The 16945-nt window shown below is 42.3% G+C and overlaps 1 protein-coding gene across 1 annotated transcript in view; it reads right to left on the bottom strand.

Annotated features, from left to right (window-relative positions):
• SNW1 (SNW domain containing 1) overlaps window positions 1–16945 on the bottom strand; it is a 29101-nt gene that overhangs the window by 2533 nt on the left and 9623 nt on the right. The window contains exons 4-13 of the mRNA XM_084792488.1: window positions 15092–15253; window positions 11601–11696; window positions 11404–11510; window positions 9498–9602; window positions 8463–8532; window positions 7856–7921; window positions 6094–6210; window positions 4694–4835; window positions 3674–3770; window positions 2200–2317 (exon numbers count right to left, since the gene is read on the bottom strand). Coding sequence (XP_084648614.1) covers window positions 2200–2317; window positions 3674–3770; window positions 4694–4835; window positions 6094–6210; window positions 7856–7921; window positions 8463–8532; window positions 9498–9602; window positions 11404–11510; window positions 11601–11696; window positions 15092–15253 — 1080 coding nt within the window. The remainder of the gene's footprint in view (window positions 1–2199; window positions 2318–3673; window positions 3771–4693; window positions 4836–6093; window positions 6211–7855; window positions 7922–8462; window positions 8533–9497; window positions 9603–11403; window positions 11511–11600; window positions 11697–15091; window positions 15254–16945) is intronic.

Genomic DNA, 16945 nt, shown 5'->3' with positions numbered 1-16945 from the left:
AAAAAAAAAAATCTATTGTTGCTTGGAGTAACTTACACAAATGCTATCTCCAAATCTTCTAAAATCAAGTCAGAATTGTATCCACAGGAAGGGCCAAAACTACATTGTCACCCCATCTCTCCCTGTGCTTGTATTCACAGTCAAGAGTATTCTTTCTTTCAGGGCAGAAGAACAGGTATCTTTGATCTCACTGACTTTTGGGAAGTTTAGTAATCAACAATAGGTGATTACATTGCTCCAGGCAAGTTAATTACCACCAATACTAGAAATGAGGTTTCCTTACAATCGGTATAGTACTTAATAATCCAGTTCCATAGCTTCATTTATATTTATATTTAATATGTGCTTATTTTTTGAGATAGGATCTCATGAACCTCAAGCTCTAGCTTCTGAATGCTAGCATTACAGATGTTACTGTAACCTGTTTAACCTGCTTAAACCCTGTAGCCGCTCCATTGAGACCCACTCTAATTCCTAGCATGACTGCAGCTCCTCTGTTAATACCAGCTCCTAGCATATCAGAAACCATTTTGACTCCATTTTTATTATAAGGTGCAATTAAGTTCAAGTTTTCAGGCCCTTCATGCTTGAAACCAGGAAGGTTCAGTGCTTGCTGCTTAGAATTTAAGAAGTAGATGATAAGTGCATGTTCTGCTTGGGTTAAAGATAAATGATATTCTATTAGAGTTAAGACTGCAGCATCCTGCTATGGTCCTTTCTCCCAGAGAGCTGGAAAGCCTCCAAGAGCTTCCCTACCCTAAATTCCAGCCAATCAGCTTTAAATGCTTTGTTGAGCCACTTGGGTACATTATGACCAGGAAAAAACAAACAAAAAACCAATCAATCCTTATGTTTAGCTAATCAAAGCTTCCCACCTGGTTACCTGGTTACAGTTTTTCTTATAAAAAGCCTGCCTTAGAAGCAGACCCATGTCACGGCCTAATTCCCAAGTTCTTACTGTGGCACTGATTAACTAGTTCCTGTTACCAACGTCACAGTCTGAATTTACAGGCCAGTGGCCCTGAGCAGTCAGTTCTTGTTCAGCATTCAAATAAACTTCCATCAATCTGAGTCTAGTGTTGGAGTGGTCAGTGTGTGGTTATTCCTGAACCCTAACAATGTACACCATCACATACTGCGGATTGAATCCGTGCTTGAAGCATGCTAGGCAAGCACTCTACCAACTGAGCTGTATCCCCAGCTCTAAAGCTTCATGTTACAAAGATTTCAAATAGATGGCTCTACAAAACTAAAAGGAAAAAATGGAAAAAGACAAAATAAATAAAGAAAGAGAAAGAAAGAAAAGAAAAACTTTTTTTTTTGTTTTTTTGAGTCAGGTGTCTCTGTGTTAGCCCTGGCTGTCCTGGACTCACTTTGTAGACCAGGCTGGACTCAAACTCAAGGAGATACCACTGCCTCTGCCTCTCAAGTGCTGGGATTAAAGGTGTGTGCCACCATGTCTGGCCTGAAAAACTTAATTTTTTAACAATGAATAACCCCTCTAGGGGTTGCATATCAGATATTTTCATTATGATTCATAACAGCAAAATTACAGTTATGAAGTAACAATGAAATAATGGGGGAGGGGTGTCACCATAAGGAACTATATTAAAGGGTCAAAGCATAGGAAGGTTCACAACCTCCCTTTTATAGGAAATTGCTGTTTTAGAAACAAAAGACAGGGGGCTGGAGAGAGGGCTCTAAGATTGAGAGCACTGACTGCTCTTCCAGAGGTCATGAGTTCAATTCCCAGCAACCACATGGTGGCTCACAACCATCTATGATATGATCTGATGCCCTCCTCTGGCCTGCAGGTGTACAGGCAGGCAGAGCACTGTATATATAATAATAAATAAATAAATAAAAACAAAACAAAACAAAACCCAAAAGACAGACATAGCAATATCCAGTTTCATCTTCAACTAGTGCTTCAGATCACAGCCAGTTTAAAAAGGTCACAATCAGAAGTGAGGCTGGCCTCAAACTATCTTCCTGTCCAGCCTCTCAAGTGGCATATAGGCATGGGCCAGTATGTCCAACTTTCATTTTGTCTTTAAGTAAAAACATACAACTTCCAAATTTTTCTTGTCATCCTCTGGCATACCTTTGGCTAATCTAAATCCAAAGTATGTACTTTAGCCTGAAGAAAGATAGCCTTACCAACACACAAGATAAAGCTGTTTTCTAAATTCCTCATACCTTGGATTGGTTGAAGAGCCTTTGGTCATACTGAACTTCATTGGAAGTTCGAGGGTTGGGCACACCAAGAGCAATGACTTCACTGATATCTCGATTCTCATTTCTCTGTAGTTTTGACCTATTTGGAATACACAATCATATGAACACAGTTCACAGACAAGGTGAATATATGCAATCTAAATTCAGAAGTGAGTGTGCTATCTTATGTCTCGTGAATATATACTTCCTGGCAATGTACAATCACATCAGCCCTTAGACACTTCGATGTACATTAGAGAAGGTAGTACGTAGGATCACAGTTAAGACCTGTTAGCTCAAAAGAACACCCCAGAGACTGGTACTTGGATGCACCCCACACTACCAACCCTTTTCAGCAGGCTGTACTCAGCTCTGACCTAACTACATGTAGCAATTTCTATCCTACTAGGATTCTGAGGAAAACATGACAATGACTAGATTACTCTGTATGACTTTTGGCACCATATTAATTCCTCTGCTGTTTTAGTATAAATGCAATCAACCTCTCAATGAAACCATGGTAACTGTCACCACTTTACAAGACACTCATGTCTTAAAATATTTCTGTAGACAATTTTATTTTTATCCAATTACAAGTGCACAGCTTTTCTATGTCAATTCTCACATCTACTTTACTGGTTTTAAGAGCCCCACTTTCTGTAGAGCCACTGTCACTTTACAACATAGCAAGTCCCCAACTCACTGACCACACTGATACTCCTTTCACTCTTCTCTCTTCTACATGGGTTCAGTTTCTGACCCCCTACTAAACTTACCCAGAGAGGAGAAACCACGCTGGTAGACACTGTTTAAGATACAAGCTTGAAACTGGGTTGGATCAGCTCCCAGAATGACCAGAGCTCACAGGGAAGATAGTGTTTCACACCTGTATTAGCCTGAACCCTGAATTACACCTCTGCAGCACAGCATTTTCTGAACTTTGAAGCAACCGCAGTCCTCAGCTACTGCTGAAATCACAAACTTCCCTGATTCTACTTCATGCCCCTAATCATGTATTAGTTTGTTTTATACCACTTCACTTTCCCATTATACAAAGTTCTTTTCTGAATTTTAAAATAAACGACTCATGGGCTTCCAGAATCTTCCTTTAAAACTTACTCTCTGTCCCACTGCAGTAGGCACAGTACATGGCATAGAAAGGATGCCACTAAAGCTATGGCGGCTGGTTTTCCATCTACACACAGGCACTCAACCAGCTTATCCACGATGGAGTAGTAAAAACACACACCACATAACTGTATTCTCTCCTCCTTTTCCTATCCCCGCCATTCTCACTACTAGTCCTACAAGGTGAAGGACAAACAAGTTACCTTCTAGGGAGAGCCAACTCTGTTAAGATAAAGTGGTGGAGCGTGACAAAGTTAATTGCTAACTTATGACCAAGCTAAAGAAAGGTCCTTCTTCCTAACTCACATTAATGTAAGCAGAGACCCACCTCTTATCAGGAGCTGCTCTGGAAAGGTTCCGGTCGTGCTGCCTCTCTTTTCGCCTGTCATGACGGATTTCATCTCTTTCTCGTGCCTCTCCATCCTCTGCGGACACAGTTGAAAATTACTTCGTCACTGCATTAGTTACTCATATTTTATACAAGAGACCTTTTAACCTTAGAAAATGCCACACTTTTCTATTTTTTGAGACTGGGTATCACTATTTGTCCCAGGCTAGCCTCTCTCTGGCTGTTCATGACTCTACCTCCCTAATGCTGGGATTATAGGTGTGCACCACCACTTCTCTGTGGTCACGCTCAGCCCTTTAAGGTTACTTGCAGTCAGTTTAAATCCAAGTTTGTGGACTATAGATGCCTACGTCAGCTGCCTTCAATTTATTTGAAATGCACCTAGGTAGAAAGTTGGACTGATGTGGGGAGGTGAGCATATAGGTAATGAAGAAAATTCAGGGATGCTATGTTTTTAAAAAGTTAACCACAGGGGTTGGGGAGATGGTTCAGCAGTTTGGAGCCCATATTTTCTAGGGAATAATAGCAGGAAAAAGTTTGCGCAATTTAGGTGTAGATGCCAATTCCCCAACCTAAATACTTGCAATTCTTAACTGATTCAGTCTGTGGCTGTGGCTTATAGGGATACAGAGGATCAACTGTATTGTTTCTTAAAACTAAGAATATCTAGTACACTACCACAATAAACACCCATTTTAAATATGTATTCCATTTTATTTTTTTATTTTTTGAGACAGGGTTTCTCTTTTAGTCTTGGCTGTCCTCGCTTTGCAGCCAACATGCTGGGTTTTTTCCCCCCCGGTTTGATAAGGAAGGTCACACCTCACTTCTACATTACTTCTGAAATATCTAAATTTTTCTTATACATCATACTACTTTACACACACATACACACACACACACAGAGGAAGGAACACATAGACACAGCAGTACATGGAGATTTTCTAAAATAAGATATACATTGTTCACAGAGTAGATTTCAGGATGAGAATGTCATACCTTTTTCCACATGGGTTTTGATCCCAGCTCTCCTCTCTCTGGCTTTCTGGGCCATTTCTCTAAGCTTCTCTTCATGTTTCTCCTTTTCTTTCTGAGCCATCTTTCTCTCCACTTGGGCTCGCATTTCCACAGCTTCACGAGCCTGTTTAGTTAGGTGACATGTCAAGCGGAGCATGGCAGGGACAAGGATTTATAGCCATCTTTGAATTTATTTTTTATTTTTAGAGACAGGGTTTCTCTGTGTAGCCTTGGCTGTCCTGGACTCACTTTGTAGACCAGGCTGGCCTCAAACTCACATTGCTCCGCTTGCCTCTGCCTCCCGAGTGCTGGGATTAAAAGTGCGCGCCACCATGCCCGACTTTTGAACTCTTTAATAAAATCTGCCCTGCCAAAGAATTACACATACTCCATGATGCCTTTGGCAGGCTGGCCATTTTCTCCAGGGACTGTTTTAATGGTTGCAACCACAGTGACTCCAATTGGTTTTCTAAGTCAAGTATGTTACTAATGCTTTCTCAGAAACAACCTAAAAGTGAAATAATGGCTGAGCACAGCACCAAGTACCCAGCACAAAGATCATCTGAATCCACAAACTCAGAGCCTGACTACGGCCTGTTGGGAGTGGCGAGGCATACCATTAATCCCAGCACTCAGGAGGAAGAGGCAGGTGGAGCTCTGTAAGTTTGAGGCTAGCCTGTTCTACACGGTGAGTTTCAAGATAGCCAGGGTCATGTAGAGAGACCCAATCTCAAAAACAAGAGAGAACAAACCAGACTGAATCACAATGAGATCCAGCCTAGAAATATAAGTACATAGTAAATAAATGTAGCTGGACATGGTAGTGCAAACCTGCAATCTACTCAGAAGGCTGAGGGAGAAGGACAGCGTGAGTGCCAGCACAGCCTGAGCTTGAAACCAAATCCTGTTTCAAAAAGCCAAAACTTACCAAAAATTTATCACTTCACCTTACACAAAACCTTAGCCTACATCTATCTCGACTTCAGTGAACAAACAAGCAACAACAAACCCACTTATTTGTATGTGTGTACATACTAAAACAGCAGTTACCTGTAGTATCAACAGCCAGCAGCATTTAATTAGGCTCTTTACCTACCCTTCCCTACAGCTGTCCTTTTGGGGAACATCTACATCTAAAATAGAAGACTATGAGATATACATATGTACCTAGTAATCTTCACAAAATGAAGTCAGCTAGGAAAGCATTCCTCTGGCACACAGAGAAGGAAGGGGGATCATCAGTGCTGGGCGGGGCTCTGTACAAAGCTGCAGCTAGCCCCTGCTGGCATCAGTACACACAAGGTAGTGTCTCTCTAGTACCCGAGGTCAACTGGTGTGGACTCAAAGATGCGAGAACATTCTGCAAACTATAGAGAACCAACCTTCCGATCAGCAATGTAGAGCGCTTCAGCCAGTTTGGCAAAATTTTCATTTATGTGGACAGTCTGGAGTCCTCTTCCGTCAGCAGCCAGCCGTTTATCTAGCGGAATCGTGTAACCCTGCAGTGAAAGCAGAGGACGAGTCAGCACCGCAGGGCTACAGTCACCATGTAACATTAACTAGCACATGCCCATTTTGAGAACCACTCCAATTTCCATTTCTCACATTTCTTCCACAATTATGGAAAACAACTAACAATAAATGCTTTGGATGGAGGATCCACAGTGCTGGTAGCTACACGAGGCTGCAAACACAACATTCCCCATTTCACATGAAGATGAGGTAGAGTACTGAGGGGACGGCGGCAAGTTCAGTCAGCGTGTGGACTAACTAACACTGGAGCACCAACAGTATGCTGCAAGAGCCCAGTTGCATTAGTAACTGTGGATCACAGTGAAAGGAAATCACTGTCCAATAGTCAAATTGGAGTAAAATCAAGTCATAAGAATGCAGACAAACTGCTCTCACCCAGGAATATGCTGTATATCCATGAGGCTTTCCCAGATTTCTAACTGTCTGTCAAATACTACTCTTAAGCCCACTGTCTCCTAACACAAATCCATGTTAGCCAGGTGTGCTGCGCCACGTCCACAACCCCACCTGCAAGGCTCGAAGCAGGAGTACACGTTCAGGACCAGCCTGGCCCACATAGCAAGTTCTAAGCTACAGAGTGAGACCTCGGCTCCCAAACCAAAAATATAAAGAACCTCACATCTGAAAAGGATCTATAAATAAACAAAAGTGTTTCAGAATCACCTCAGCACATCACTGGGTTACACAGATACAAATCACCCCTGTAAGAGTCCAATAAATAGCCTTTCAAGTGGAGGATGAATCCGTAACTTTCTATCTAAATCATGTCTTACAGTTGCTTCACCTATCAGTGAAGCATGAGCTATGACTCCAAGCCTGTGAAGAATAGGAATTAGAAAACGTACCCCATATTTTACAAATTCTTACTAACTTCTGGAAGCTCCAGCAGATGAGATACATAGAATTTTTGTTTGTTTGTTTCTTGAGATAAGTCTCCGTATGTAGCACTGGCTATCCTGGAACTCTCTGCTAAATCAGGCCTCAAGCCCACAGAGATTTGCCTGCTTCTGCCTCAAGAGTGCCACCATGCTCTACAATATATACGTCTTATTTTTAGGGCTTATTTCTTTAGTCAGGATCTTCCTATGGAGCCCAGAGTAGCCTTAAACTTGTTATCCTGCTGCTTCAGTTTCATGTGTGCAAGGATCACAAGCGTGCCTCACCATGCCTGGCAACAGTGAACAGCAATGCTACACAGAATAGTTGGAAATATAGCAGTCCCCGCCCCCCAATACTCACTGTTCTCCTTTCTCATATGAACACTGAGATTGGTTTAATTTTTTCTGGAAATAATTGTTTGACCTTCATGAAGAATTATATCTTCCATTAATAGGGTATTTTGCTCTTATGTGCTTCTGATAGCTGTAATATGCCAGAGAGATTTACATGGCACTCAAGGGCCTGGCAGAGCAGCATTTCTAGTGTATTTTTGCCATCTCATGAAGCTGCCTCTCTACTTTTTGGTGGCACCCAGCTCTCAGCAGCTGTGATTTCTTCTTGTGAATGTCTAGCTAAGTGAGGGGCTGAGGCTTCACGGAATGTCCCCAGGATGCAGCTCCTTCCTGAGCAACCCCCCGGACAGCACTAACAGACATGTGACAACATAATTACCTTAGCGTTCTTCCAGTTGGAAATACAAGGGGGGATCTTCCACTCTTGTTGTTCCTTTACAGTCATCTGAAAAACAGGTGAGGGAGACGTGTTTCTATTACAGCCAAATGCAAACCCAAATATGACCCTCCCCAAGGATAGCTCTACAGTGCACCAGCACAGGGGCAGATGGCTGCAGTAGAATCCCGGCTAGCAGTGCATGCAGCTAGCAGTGTTCACAACATGAACTCTAGCCACAGGGATGCTAACGTGAAGGATGGGGAATATTCCAGATATTACAAATGCTGGACAGTACGCTTCCATAAACATGTCTGGCTTGGAGAGTGGGGCGATGTGGCAGCTTTTAGATGAAAACCCACACCTCCGCAAATCAAACAGATCCTGTCCACTCCACTGAAAGCAGAGGCCAAGTTAGTGGTGGTAGAACAGCTACCAATTACATAGTCTCATAACACACTATGCTTCTAGTCTTAACTGTGTCCATATTTGCCCCTATAAAAAACCTTAAAAGCAAAAGCTTAATCATCATGGTCACATATACCTATAGGGCTGTTTATAAAACTAAAAATCATGAGTGAAAAAAAGATTTGACTAGAGCAAGGATTACCTTCCGACTAGGAGAGTGCATTACAGGCGCAGGAGGAGATGGTGGACCCCGGGGAATTTTCTTATTAATCCTGAGGAAGAAATCAAAGTAAAAACAAGTGATCAGCACGAGGTCTCAGTCGCTTTTCAGCTAACGGGTCCCAAGTCTTCCCTTCTCATTTTAATTTTTTGTTGTGGTGAGTGCTCATGGGAAACTTCATACTTGGTTCTGTCAGTAGGTAAAATGTGGCTCTGCCACTGCTTACCTCACAGTAACCATTGCACAATGCAATGCACTCCCGGCTTGACGGAACTGACACACAATTAATTAAACAGGAAGCATCCAATCCAACAGAGCACCTGGATAACGCACATCTAGACAGCGAGCACCCTCACCACCTCAACAACTTCTCTTCCCCATGGGCAACCACTGATGACTGTAACTAAGGACAACCCCTGCACCATCTTTTTTTTTTTTTTTTTTTAATTTTTGGTTTTAGAGACTCTTTGTAGACTAGGCTGGCCTTGAACTCAGAGATCTGCCTGCCTCTGCCTCCCCAGTGCTGGGATTATAGGAGTGTGCCACTGCGCCCAGCTCATAACCACATTTTCTAGAATCCTAGAAGTTAAATGTATTTGTTGTCTGTGTGAGAGGGGGTATGCAGGAACCCTGGGAAGTACAGAGGACAGAGAACACTTCTTAGGATTGGGTTCTCTCCTGATGCCATGTGAGTCCCAGGATGTGAATTCTCGTTACTGGACTTGGTGGTAACCTCTGAGCTTTCCTGCGCCGACCCGATATCCCAGCGTTTTCGTGTACACAGGAACCATAACACGGCATGACTTGCTTTTGTCTGGCTTCTTTCGTGTAGCATAATTATTTTCAGACTCATCTATTGTTGTAGTAGTTTATTCCTTTCATTGACCCAATAATATTCCAGGTACTGATGAGCTGACGTCTGCTTATCTAGTCACCTGCTGATGAGCATGTGGGACACTTCCTTGTTTGATACTTTAAGAATAGCAGCAGTTTATCCTTGTGAAGTCACATACTTACTTGAATCTTGGAGGTTCCATTGGGTCTTTCTGCATTTCTACCATCCGAATAACCCTCTGTTTAGCTCCAGAGTTGAATGCTACTCCTTGCTGAGATGGTGTGTAGCTAAAGAAAGTGGATGAAAAGTAAAGGTGCAATTAGTTCAAGCTTTTGGTGGGCATTTATCCTCCATTACAGTCCCAAGTGACTATGCTTTCTAGTCTTTTCAGGAAGTGCTCATATAAAATCACCATACACTGAGGCAGGGAAGCCAGAAGCAGACCAGAAAACGAACAGAAACTGAATCACAACTAAAATGTGCATCCAAATGGCTAGTTACTTCCTTCTCATCCTCTCCATACCCTGCCTAGGAAGTACAGCTCCTCAGCTTCGCAAGTCTAAAACTAGCACCTCCTTTTAAGTCTGCATTACAGAAAAAAATTACCAGGGCTGGAGAGATGGCTCTGCAGTTACAGCATTGACTGTTCTTCCAAAGGACCCAGGCTCAATTCCTAGCACTCACATGGCAACTCACCACAGCCTGCAACTTCAATAGCAGGGGATCTGACTCCCTCTTCTGGACTCATTAGGTATTGGGCATGCAGGCAAAACACTCATACACATAAAATAATAAATAAGTAAAATTATTTTTTATAAAGGAAAAAATATAGCCATAATAGTATGCCCACTATCAACATACAGCTAGCAGTTTCTGACTAACTCTATGTTATAAAAACACCATGGCAGGAGCCCTACTAACGCCAAGTTTTCTCTTAGGATGTAGTTCCAATTATTCTTCAGACAGTCTAGTGAAGGTCCTCAACATTTGGCAGCATTATAAAAGTTTATTAAGTATAATTGGAGACTATAAACAATTGTGGTTTTGACCATATACCATAGGTAATGGTTATTTTCTAAAAACTTGAAAATCAAAATCTCTAAAACCCCAAACAACCATTTGAAGGTCATATTAGCTAACATCCCACCCCCCAGACAGAGTGTCTGTGTGTAGCCCAGGCTGTCCTAGTCTCACTCTGTAGACCAGGCTGGCCTTAAACTCACAGAGACCTGCCTGCCTCTGCCTCCTGAGTGCTAGGACTAAAGGCGTGCGCACCATGCCCAGTATATATTTCTTAAATTTGTTTATTTATTTTATGTATATGAGAGCTCTAACTGCATGTACACCTGCATGCCTGAAGAGGGCCTCAGATCATTTTATAGATGGTTGTGAGCTACCATGTGGTTGCTGGGAATTGAACTCAGGACCTCTGGAAGAGCAGCCAGTGATCTTAACCACTGAGCCATCTTTCCAGCCCCCAGCTAACATCTTTTTTAGAGACAGGGTCTCACTATGTAACCCTGGCTGGCCTAGTATGCAGAGAGCCACATGACTGCCTATTCATGTGCCACCCAGCCCAGCTTACAGCAGTTAACATGTTTTTTTGCTTTTTTTAAAAAAAAGATTTTATTTATTTTATGTATGAGTGCTCCATCTGCATGTGCACCTGCACATAAGAAGAGGGCATTAGATTCTAGTATAGATGGTTGTGAACCATCATGTGATTGGTGGGAATTGAACTCAGGATCTCTGGAAGAGCACAGTGCTCTTACCCTCTAAGCCATCTTTCTAGGCCCTGCTGTTGTTTTTTGAGATAGGCTTTTCTAGGTAGCCTTGACTGTCCTAGAACTCACAGAGATTCACTTGTCTCTCCCTCCTGAGTGCTGGGATTAAAGATGTGTGCCATTCACTGTCTGGCTAGCAGTTAACATCTAAATGTGGGTATTTTAATTTCTGCAAACAAGCCAATAGGCTTAAAAAAATCATTATTAAAGACAATGCGTTTGTAATTGGCTTTGCAGGGTGAAGACAGAGTCATCAAAATTCCACCAATCAACACACAATTAACTGTTCCAGCACAGCCCCTACCGGATATACTGAGCAGGAGCCAACTTGTCGGCTGCTCGAACAGGCATGGCTGCAGCAACCTTCTGCGATACAGACTTCTCCAAAGCTACTCTTGTCTTTTCTGTTATCTGAAATGAGAAGTGTTGTGTTGAGTGGTTTGAAAAATATTAAGGACATAAAGTCATCTAAAATAGTCACATGTATCAACTCCCAGTTACCTCTTTAATTGCCTCTTCATCCGGCCTTTGCAAGTCTGGGTCATCCGCATTCATAACCTCCTTTGGAACCAGGTCAGTGTATTTGCTGTAAATGACCTACAGTGTTCAAATACAAGCAGGCTTAGGAGCACAGAGTGGGAAGAAGCAACCTCATTAAATCACTCTTGATGTCAACATGTCCTTTCAGCATATTTACATTTAGGATTCCCAGTTTTGTCATTCAGATTTTAGCACTAAAGGAGCTTAAAATACATACACAAATTGCTGCCCTGGCTCCAAGCTAATCACTTTCCCTTGACCCCACACATTTAAATTATTTGAGATCTTCTAATCAAGTCAGTATCCAAATACATTCTGCCAGCAAAATCTTATGCATCAGTGATCTCTATTTCTGAGGCTCACTAGGACTTGAAATTAATGATGATATAAATTGCCTACAGCACCATTATCTTGGATTAAAAACTCATCAGAATTTAAGTCAGGTTACTAAATAATTTCCAAATGCACTGGGCCTAGAAAATTCCATTGACCTCATCCTATTTATAATGTGTCTGTTTTCTGAAATTAACTCTATTCACAAACTAGGAAAGTGAACATGGACACAAAGAAAAAGCCCAGAATATTTTCTTCTACAAGAGTAAGAGAAAGACAAAAATATATGTGTGTTCTAGTTTCATTTTGGTCTTTGTGAGAGATAGCCTGACCTTAAAAACAAACAGACAGACAGACAGACAGACAGACAGACAGACTCAGGAAGGAAAGGGTTTATTTAACTCACAATTCCAAGTCAGAGTCTATTACTGAGAGAAGTCAAGGTGGGAACTCAAGCAGCTAGCTAGTCACATTCTATCTGGTCAAATGCAGAGAGATGAATGAATCTCTGCTGTCTGCTCCCATTCAGCTTTCTCCTGTCTCACACAGTGCAGGAACCCCTCCATCTAAAGAATGGTTGTGCCTACAGTGGGCTGACTTCTATCAGTTATCAATATAATACCTCACAGACACGCCCACAGCTTAGCCCGCTTTAGACAATCCTCAACTGATGCTCCCTTCCCAAGTGAGTTAACAATAAAATGAGTTATACCACATGTAACTTGTTCTAGTCTCAACTTTAGGACTACTTTATGAATTCTATCAGGACCAACAGAGTTCCTGACTCATTTTCCAGTAAGCTGGGACCACAGTATGTTGCGAGTGCCTGGCTCCAGCCTTTCTATACAAGGTATTGATTTCCCAGAGCTATAAACTGAAATGTCTAGCTTTCTGTTTTGAAGAATGAGAAAGATGGGGAAAGAGAGGATTCAGCACAGGTTTAACTACTAACTATATGAACCATCAACACTGCCATCTTTTATGAGTGTTCATTTTATAAGGGACCTGGAAGCACACACTGAGAAAAGTAGGGCTCAGTACATGAGGACCATATAGCTAGTAACCAACCTCAAAAATCTTCTTTTTAGGGTGGAAAAATCTGTACCACCACAAACTGAAAATCTCTACTACTACAGAAGAAAGCTCTAAGACCAGCAAGAGCTCACTACCTTTGGATGATGGACATTGCAGGGAGATTCTAATAAATGGCTCCCTAGTAGTCATGTATGCTCTATATAGTCAATGCTCATTTATCACATGAGAACCATTTGCTGCTGCTTATTTGGGTATTCCAAAGTTAATAACCCTTTAAACAGGCATCAGCAGACTCTAGCATCTTAGTAGGCAGAGTGAAGGAATCTGAAGAGCAGGATTCCTCTGTGGTAATTAACTATAAACTCCAAATGTGCTGGAGAAACTCAGCATATCTCAGCAGGCAGCATGGCTGGGAGGGGTCTTCTGAAATCTATGGTATACTCTGAAGATAGAGCATAAAGAGATTTACTCATCAAGAGAAAAAGCAGCGCCAGGCACACATGTGGTGCACAGATACACAAGCAGTTAAGATATTCATATATGTAAAAATAAAAACATCGCAGAAGGAAAACTGCATACGCCGTGGCTTTTAAGACATCACCAAGTCCATACAATTCTATCAAAATGTATCCTAAGAAACTTTTTCTCCCAGGTTTCTCTTATCAGTCTTATGTACTGTAGTTTTATATGCACAGAGATCAATGGCCTTAGATTTTTCTCAAATATGAAGTCCACCCTCCCCACTTTGTATCTACCACTAACACTGGACAATGGCTGTGATGTTAGAGCAGTGGTTATCGCCCTTGCTAATGCTTTGACCCTGTAATGTAGTTCTGCATGTTATGGTGACCCCCAATCATAACATTATTATGTTGCTACTTCTTAATTGTAATTTTTCTGTTAAGAATTGTAATGTAGCAGGGTGTGGTGGTGCACACCTTTAATCCCAGCACTGGGGAGGCAGAGGTAGGCGGATCTCTGTGAGTTCAAGGCCAGCCTCGTCTACAAAGAGTCCAGACCAACCAAAGCTACACAGAGAAACCCCGTGTCAAAAACCCCAAAACAACTGTCCCCCCCCCCAAAGAATTGTAATGAAAGCTGGAGAGATGGCTCAGCAGATAAGAGCCTAGGACAGCCAAGGCTACACAGAGAAACCCTGTCTTGACCCCACGCTCCCCATCCCCCTAAAAAAGAAGCATTGCTCTAGAGGGTCAAACTAAAGTCTGGGAGAAAAAGTCAAAGAGCTGCTGAAGGCTTCTAAGATCTCTTCTTTTTTGGTTTTGGAGACAAGGTTTCTGTGTCCAGGGCTCACTTTGTAGACCAGGCTGGCATCAAACTCATAGAGATCCGCCTGCCTCTGCCTCCCAGTGCTAGGATTAAAGATGTGCACTACCAGACCTGATTCCACAACATTTTTTTGTTTTTGTTTTTTGAGACAGGGTTTCTCTGTGTAGCCTTGGCTGTCCTCTGACTCCCGAGTGCTGGGATTAAAGGTATGGGCAACCATGCCTGGCTCCTCACAACATCTTAACATCATCAAATCTAAGAAAATCCTCTGCTTCTATCAATTATTATTTACGAGGGGAAACAGAACAAAGGCAGGCGGTCAAAGCAGTTCCTCAGCTGAGGGTAGCCACACTGTTATAAGACTATCTTAAGTTTTATTTTGGGTCTTTGGATTACTTTTTAAGGTGGCAAAAGCAGTTGGTATTGTATCTAAATGAACTGTTCAAATAAGAACTGGGATGCAGCTCAGTGGTGTATGAATGTGTTGTCTGCATATACACATGTGTATCATGTGCATCCCTGGAGGTCAGAAGAAGGCATGAAACCTCTGCTAGTGGATTACATGTGGGTGCTGGGAACTGAACTTGCCTTTTCTGTATAAACAACAAGTGTTCCTGACCACTGAGCTACTTCTATAGTCCTAACTCCACTGCTATTTGTGTATAATCCAAAATGGCAAGTGATTTATCATTTCCACAAAATGTAATAAAAATTCACAAAATATTTATCATCAGCAGCAACAGTAACAACAACAACAATAACAACAAAACAAACAAACAAAACCAACAAGAGATTACCTTGTCTTTGGACTGTCCCTGCCGAGCAATTGCATCATATTTAATTTTCCCTTCAGGATCTACCTGAATGGCCAATGCATTGGACATTTTTTTCTTTCGCCCCATATCCAGTGGATACTGGGCCACATGGATTTCTGGGAAAGCACCTCCATCTCCAAAATCCTGTATATTATAAGAAAAGAAGTAAAAAGATATTTATTAGCAAGCAGCAGTCCATTCAAGTCATCAAGTCTATGCTATATATGAGTGACAGCAGTAAACAGAAGCAAGGCCTAAACTTAGTGGGCAAAGGAATAAAACAGACTCTTTTTTTCTGAGACAGGGTTTCTATGTGTAGCCTTGGCTGTAGACCAGGTTGGTCTCAAACTGACATCGCTCCACCTGCCTCTGCCTCCCAAGTGCTGGGATTAAAGGCTAAAGGTGCCACCATGCCCGGAGTAAACCAGACTCTTGAGTGTAGGATGTCCGTGTAGATGGAGCAGGTCCTGGGAAGAGGCACTCTCATACTTTTAGTAGAGTGGCTCCAACAGCCTTCCTAAAGAATAACACAGGAGCTCAATAATGAAAAAACAACAAAGGCAGATGCAAGGTGTGGTGGTTTAAAAAGGTATGGCTCCATAGACTCAGGTGTGTGAATGCTTGGCCGACAGCGAGTGGCACTTGTTGGAGAAAGTGTGTCACTGTGAGGGCAGATCTTGAGGTTTCTTATACTCTCAGGCTATGCCCAATGTGGATCAGTCTCCTTCTGCTGCCTTTGGATCAAGATGTAGAACTCAAAAAAAAAAAAAAGATGTAGAACTCTCAGCTTCCTCTAGGTCTGCCTGCATGCTGCCACACTTCCCACCATGATAATGGACTAAACCTCTGAAACTGTAAGCCAGTCCATTAAGTCCTTTATAAGAGCTGCCTTGGTGATGTCTTTTCACAGCAATGAAACCCAAACTAAGACACAAGGAAAGCTTTTTCTTTTGGTAAGGTAAGGTAAGGTAAGGTAAGGTAAGGTAAGGTAAGTGTGTGTGTGTGTGTGTGTGTGTGTGTGTGTGTGTGTGTGTGTGTCTGTCTGTCTGGACATGTGTGCAGAGGCTAGAAGAGGGGGTCAGATTCCCTGAGCTTGAGTTACATGTAGTCATGAGCAGCCTGACATGGGGGTCTGAACTCTCCAGAGAACACAGTGTGGGGCTACTTACTCCTGGAGGACTGAAGAAATGGTGCTAAGGTTGCACAGACAAATCAACTGGTCACGGAGGGGCCTTCTAGGCTATCACAAGGAATATGCAGTTTACTTATTTGGCTAGACTAAACCAAACAAAATGCTCAGTACAAAGCAAAAACTAGTTTAAGCAATATACACAGACGCATACATAGAGCACCAGGCGGAGCTAAACCTAGGAGAAATGTGAACAGATGCTCTTGGAACCAAACTCTACTAACCCATCATCTATCCACTGTTACATAAGAGAGAATAAATACAGACAGGACCCAGGAAGAGTTAGCACATTTTTCTTTCCTTTGGATAAGACCAGGGTATAGAATTTGGCTCTGAAGTTTTAGGGGACAAACAAAACAAAACAAACAAACAAAACAACACCTTAAACCCAGAGAGTCAAGTTTTTTTTTCTTGTGACAAAAAGGTGGAAATGCCCTTGAGCCTGCTGATAGCTTCGTCCTTGTCAGAGGCCAAGGGTGCCAGAAAGGAAGCCGGGCTTGTCCTTATTTCCGCTGCCCTGCCGAGTGCTCCTTTCCTGGAAGCCACACTGAGGCTATGGCTAGAGAACTTGGACTGAGCAGCTCACACCTCCATAGCTACAGACAGTGCGCTCCCTCCTCCCCAGGAGCTGTATGACAAAATGCTTC

Source organism: Acomys minous, assembly GCF_964271855.1.
Source record: "Acomys minous genome assembly, chromosome: 8".
Lineage (NCBI taxonomy): Eukaryota > Metazoa > Chordata > Mammalia > Rodentia > Muridae > Acomys > Acomys minous.
Note: the sequence above shows the minus strand (reverse complement) of the source record. Positions and strands in the feature narration are given on the sequence as shown.